At 33.1% G+C, this 6,994-nt stretch overlaps 1 protein-coding gene across 1 annotated transcript; it reads left to right on the top strand.

The window, feature by feature from the left end:
* Positions 1-3,470: 3,470 nt before the first annotated feature.
* On the top strand, positions 3,471-5,658 carry LOC132623031 (pentatricopeptide repeat-containing protein At3g29230). The gene has a single exon (XM_060337726.1). It carries the CDS (start codon positions 3,580-3,582, stop codon positions 5,386-5,388), a length of 1,809 nt encoding a protein of 602 aa, XP_060193709.1. The 5' UTR covers positions 3,471-3,579; the 3' UTR covers positions 5,389-5,658.
* Positions 5,659-6,994: the final 1,336 nt, after the last annotated feature.

Here is a 6,994-nt window from a genome sequence, read left to right as displayed (position 1 = left end):
AATAAGCAGCCTAACTTGCCAAGTTGCAAGACTGTATGTTGTATTCAAATCTTGGAAATTTTCTAATTATAAGTCGGCTTTGGTGGTCAATTCAATCCAATTTCATAAGTAATATTTTATCTCAAATTTCAAAGTTTAATAAAAAATACTAAACATTAATTAATGTAGGATTAAATTCATCAAAAGCACTAGTCAAATTTCAATTGTCAAAGTCAGCTTAAATCATGCAAATTAGAAGAAGAGTAATAGATAATTTGTATCTCAACTAACTTTATAAGTAACATATAGTCTAAAGAAAAATTAAATCAAATACTTATGCAAGGCTGAAGCTCAAATATTTAAAACCACATTTTATTGTATCAGGTAGAAAATAATAAAACTAGTAAAAAGCAACAACAATAAAATATTGTTCGAGTTGTTATTAGTTGTTGGTACATCAATATATATAATAAAGCTACGAATAACCAACCCTATGTGACACCTCTCTATGACCTCCATTGACATTTATCTTTTTTCTCAATTTTTTGATCTTTTCCTCTTCATTTCTCTATTTTACTAAATAAATTAAATAATTAAAGATTTCATCCATCCACCCATAATAAAGACTCACTCACCATTTAATAGCATAATATTTGCCACCACTTCCCTTATAAATATTGTGATTACTTTGTATTAAATTTATTAATTAAAAGCAGTGAAACTTTCCTCATTCTGCTCATTCAATTTTTATATTATATTATTATATTATCTATTTATTTATTATGTAATAAAGTTAGACATAAACAAGATGATGTGATACTTTTCTATGATCGCTATTTATATTTATATATTTTTCCAATTTTTTGAATTGTATCCTTATTTTATGTTTAAAGAAATCTTCAGAAATTAGGTACTCTTTAATCTTTTTCTTTCCTCATTATTATTACTACTATTTATGTCTTTTTCAAGAAACCCTCTTTCTGCCTTCTTTATCTTTCATTTTTTCATTTAACATTTTTTGTTTGAGTTTGTTCTTTTCATCTTCCTCTATTTAAGTTTTTATAGAAAGTAATTATATTGATTAGCTCTATTTGGAGCACTAGGAAATAAACTGACGGAAGCTTTTAATAATAATAAAACTCATTAATCATTTTGGAAGGAGTTATAGAAATGAAGAGTTGTGATTTGTGAGATGGATGTGGTCTATATAATGACTTAGGGGGAAGGAGAGGAAACAAGCATGGGAGCACGAAAATTTCTAGGATGGTACAATAACTTTAAAGGTGATCGATCATCAAAGAATTAACAACTTATTTGTGGTAATATGATCTTCTCAATCTATTTATCTATTTCATTTTATTTTTTTGGGTCATTTTTATTTCACTGTTACTCAACCTCTCTCCTTCCCCTATAATTTTTATTTATTGAACAATATTCAAGTATTTCAGTATCTATATATGTGGACTAGATAAGCATTTTTCATATATAAATCGACAAATTTCAAGTCCTGTAAAAGGGGAAAAATCTGAAGAGGTGTGTCACATTTATAATACCTCTTAATTCTCTCTAAAGAATTACTTTAGCTTTCGGCTTAGATTTACACACATACAATCGGAAAAAAATGAAGAGATCTGTCCCATTATAATCATCTTGACGCTTCAACAACAAAAGAAAAAGAAGAAAAGAATAAACACTTCCTCAGTAATTGTTTAAGAGCAAAGGTATCAAAATATTTGAAAGGAATTTTTACTTTAGACCGACTGATCTTATCGATCGATTTGATATAACTATAAATTGATCGCTACGATGAAATATTAGTTTGTGATACTTCTATATATGGAGTATTCCAATAGTTTTCACAATCATGGCTTAAGATTGTGTACTTCTCTCAACAGTACATGTGAATGCTGATTAATTAATAATGTTGTAGGCTTTTTACAAAATTTGTCAATTAAAAAAGATCTCATTGTTCTTAATCTTATATGGCTGCAATAGATATGATAGTTCTGTTTTAAGTGAAAGATTTCATTTTGAGTTATACACATCGAATATAAGAATTTTTTACGTTATCAAATCACCCAATTGATATTTATAGATAAACCTTCTTAAATATTAATACTGAATTTTATCCTCTTAAAAATAAAAAGAAAATTACATTCATAACCGCGCGAAGCGCGGGATTATTCTCTAGTGGGGGAATAAAGTTGGAGCTTTCAGTACACCACGAGGTTGAGACTCAAGAACAATCAATTAGCAGAGAATTCACAGATACTCTTAACTATTACTATATTTAATTTGTGTGTTATAATAGCACGATCATTGTTTTATTGGAAATAATTTCACATTCGTTCTTCAAGATAATGGGCCAAAAAGCACATCCTTATTCTTCTTGGACTGTTCTACCTATTGATAAATCAAATCCATTCCAAACGTGAACATCAACAATAATTGAATAGAAGAATTAACTGAAATATATAGTCGCCCACCCAACTATTCCAAAAAAAATAACTGACGGATGTAAAATATATCTATGATTCATATACGACATGTATATAATCTTGTATAATTTATGTATATCGATTAGGAAAAGTAAACAATGATAAGAAATAGTACTCCCTTTGATAATTCATTTTATTTAGAGGTATATTTGACTAGACATAGAGTTTAATTAGAAATTAAACTATTTTAAGTGAGTGGTGATGAGCGTTTCATATATCTTTTCATTTTCTTTTTTCCTTATAAGAAATGAACTTTTGTATCAAGTGGATCACAACAAGTCATGTCATTAAGGATAAAAATGAGAATGCCCAGATTAAATAGTTTCCAAAATAAGAAATGTGTCACTATATTCTTTTCCAAAAATGTTATAAAAGAAAATACATAACATAAGACTTTAAGTTGAAAAGAGCAATTTTTAATTACGATAATACAAATAGTCACTATTATAACTTATATACACTTTAGTTATCTCCGTGGTTGTTTCAACAACGTTATTTATACATCAAAAAAGACATAGACTTAACTAAATGCATTAGGCTTTCATGTTATTGTGTTCTTTCAACATCTATACTGAATTCTTGTAAACTCGTTTCACTTTACCGTATCATGTGGCTTAATTAACACCTATACAATTAAACTTTTAAAAGCTGTTAATATTTCTTCCGCATGATAACATATGAGATTTTCCCAAAGCAAATGGTAAAAGGAAAAGGCCCAAATACGTTCTTTCTCCTTAGGATCCACGGGAGAGAAAAATTACAAAATGATCCCTTATCTTTGGTAGTAGATTCAATAGTCCCTTAAGTAAGTTTTTCAAAAGTGAGCACTTTCGGGCTCCTCAAATATTTATCAAACTCGAATTGTTAAATTTAATCGAAAATATGAGAATTTTTTTTTAAACCAGAATCATTAGAATTTTATTTTGAATTTACTATCAAAGGTAAAAGACCATTTTGTCATTTTCTTAAGATATTTTTGCTAAAACCTTATCCGACAGGCGCCAGTTCTTGATGAACGTTCGTTTACAGTTGCTTCAAAAATCTTACTCTTATCAAAGTGCAAAAAACCCAACTCCGATTTTCGAAATTTCCATTTGTAAAAATGCAAATGCCAACACCAATCCGAGCTCCTACATGGGTGTCAAGACGAAGACATTTCGAGCAAAAATTATGGGACTTAGATAAATGCAAAGACATTAACCAACTGAAACAAATGCAAGCATTAGTATATAAATCCAATCTTCAACAAGACCCTTTTATTGCGCCCAAATTAATTGCTGCTTTCTCTCTTTGTCGACAAATGGGTTCTGCTTTAAAGGTTTTTAGTCAAGTGCATGACCCTAATGTGCATTTATATAATTCTTTAATAAGAGCTCATATTTACAACTCTCAACCATCTCAAGCTTTTGCTACTTTCTTTGATATGCAGTGTTGTGGTATTTTCCCTGATAATTTTACGTTTTCGTTTCTTTTAAAGGGTTGTTCGGGGAAGTGTTGGTTGAGTGTTGTGAGTATGATTCATACCCATGTTGTGAAATGGGGATTTGATGAAGATATCTATGTGCCTAACTCGTTAATTGATGCGTATTCAAAGTGTGGGTTAGTTGGTGTACGAGCTGCAGGTCAGTTGTTTAGGGAAATGAAGGAAAGAGATGTTGTTTCTTGGAATTCCATGATTAGTGCGTTGTTGAAAGTTGGGGATTTGAGTGAAGCACGGAAACTGTTCGATGAAATGCCTCAAAGAGATAGGGTTAGTTGGAATACTATGTTAGATGGATATACCAAGGCTGAGCAAATGAGTGTGGCATTTGAATTGTTTAAAAGTATGCCACAGAGGGATGTTGTGTCTTGGTCCACTATGGTTTCGGGTTATTGCAAAGCAGGGGATTTGGAGATGGCTCGGACGTTATTTGATAAGATGCCTGAAAAGAATCTGGTCACGTGGACGATAATGATATCAGGATATGCTGAAAAGGGTCTTGTAAAGGAGGCAATTGGGTTGTATATGCGAATGGAGGAGACAGGTTTGAGGCTTGATGTTGCCGCTTTTGTTAGCATTCTAGCTGCCTGTGCAGAATCAGGCATGCTTAGTTTGGGTAAACGAGTGCATGATACCATCGAAAGGAGTATGTACAAGTGTAATACTTTGGTTTGTAATGCCTTGATTGATATGTATGCCAAGTCTGGATGTTTGCATAAGGCTCATAAAGTCTTTAACGGGCTGAAAAAGAGAGATTTGGTATCTTGGAATGCTATGATACATGGGTTGGCTATGCATGGACATGGGAAGAAGGCACTTGAGCTTTTCTTTAGGATGAAGCAAGAAGGATTTGTGCCTGATAAAGTGACATTAGTCGGTATTTTGTGTGCTTGCAATCATACTGGTTTGGTGGATGAGGGAATAATTTATTTCTATTCCATGGAGAGAGATTATGGGGTAATACCTGAAGTAGAACATTATGGTTGTCTTATTGATCTTTTAGGTCGTGGTGGCTATATTAAAGAAGCTTTCGAACTTGCACGAAAGATGCCACTTGAACCAAACGTTAAAATTTTTGGTTCCCTTTTAGGGGCTTGCAGGAAGCATAAAGCCGTTGAACTTGCAGATGATGTGCTTAACCTCCTAGGTAAATTAGAGCCTAAAAATGCTGGAAAACTTTCCGGATTGTCAAATATTTATGCTTCGGAAGGAGACTGGGATAATGTTGCCAACATAAGGTTGATGATGAAGAGCATTGGCAGGCCAAAGCAATCTGGTGCTAGCTTATTAGTATTGAATGATGAATACCGTGAATTCACCGTGATGGATAAATCTCACGACAAATCAGACAAGATTTATCAGATGGTAGACAGATTAGGTCAGCATCTTAAATTGCTTTCTCCTGTTCCAGCTGGTCTTTGCGATGAATGATGAGTTTGATGAACTGAGATGGGTCATCTTACACCAGACCAGATATAATAGATTTATGCAGTAAATCAACACCTGTTGTAAATAGTTTTCCCAGATAACTATCATGTAATGACACAAAGCTGCCCAAATCAAGATAATACTGAAGAGCACTTTTCATGGTCAATGTTTCTGTATATACATAACTCAGTGGAACATACATTTTAGATAATAATGAGTTGGAAACACGCACTGTTATGTAGTCTGTTATAATGAAGCTATACTTCCGGTTCAGATTTAGTCTTTTCGATCCATTTTGTACCAATATGGAGAAGCTTTGTTGAACTTTACATTCCTGTTCTCCAAAACGAGATTCCTTTGGATTTCTCCATTATTTCAGGAAAACGTCTGTAAGTTATTTAGTCGTCAACTTCTTAATTCTTTAATCTGTTGGCTGTCTTCTCCATGTGCTAGATGTGCAATGCCAGGTTAAATTTAATGTGGTGAAAAGAATTAAATTTCTGTTGAAGCAGAAATGATTTTGGTCCAAAGGCAGTGACAATTATAGTTGACATATATGGTTCGGACATGAAACCCAATATGCTTCCCTCCTCGATACAGATTATTTGGACCACTTGCTGCAATTATTCCTCTCGTTTAACTGTTGTCTCATCGAAACAGTGCTACATATCTGTCTTATGATTGACTTCTGGCTAAGATAGACTTTAGGATCGAGCCTTCCAAATGGAGATTGGAGCTTCTTCTTTGAGCCAGATATGGGGAATGGCGCTTCTTCAATGTTTCCCAAATGTTCATCTGGAGCAGACTTTCCATCCCCTGTGCTAGTTCTTTTCTATCTGCACAATTAAGCTGATATTGGCAAGGAAGAGATGCTTTCTTCTTTGGGCTAAGGCAAATCAACCTGAACACATAAGTCTTTCAAATCATTCAATCAGAGGGTCTTAATAGAACTTGTTTTCCCTACCCGAACTGTAATATGATAGCATTGTAGGAAATCATCTAGCTGATTAACAGGGACTAGCAGAAGATATTACCTAGAGTTGAAATTTCTTGCCATAATGTTCTTGGCTTTGCATGCTTCTTTTCAGTTGGGCAAACTTCTATTTTATGTGGTTTGCTTAGTTTGAGGGGCTAAAAAGCCTCTTCAGCAGGTTTTGTAATTGCTTGATTATATACCCTTTTACATATGTATTAAGTATTATTCATCTTCTCAGAATCTCAATGGTACAATATTAGAAGATGGGCTGCTCCTAGTGACTCTTTGAAGAGTGGGGCTTTTTATCAAGACATGACGGGTTAGTATTATTGGATATTTCGAGATTGGACTCAACTTATGTACAATGGCGGCTTACTTGAATTTTTACACTATTATTAGTAGTACATTTTAACTTATTATAGAAGGGCATCTATTCTATTTTCCAATTTTAACCTGATGGTGTGAAAAAGTTATACACGATCAATACATAGAAATTTCACTCAGTACGAATATTGTGCAAAATGCAATGTGAACAGAAGGGAGATCAGCAGAGATTAAAGTTGGTTATTCGACAGCAGCAGCCTGCAGTCCCAGTGCTATTAAGCTGGTCAGTGTGGGAGATGTTGGGCTCTG

This window comes from Lycium barbarum, chromosome 12 (assembly GCF_019175385.1).
Source record: "Lycium barbarum isolate Lr01 chromosome 12, ASM1917538v2, whole genome shotgun sequence".
Lineage (NCBI taxonomy): Eukaryota > Viridiplantae > Streptophyta > Magnoliopsida > Solanales > Solanaceae > Lycium > Lycium barbarum.
Note: the sequence above shows the minus strand (reverse complement) of the source record. Positions and strands in the feature narration are given on the sequence as shown.

Coding starts and splice junctions, on each gene's coding strand:
- LOC132623031 (XM_060337726.1), top strand. CDS start 3,580: ATGCAAATGCCAACACCAATCCGAGCTCCTACATGGGTGTCAAGACGA.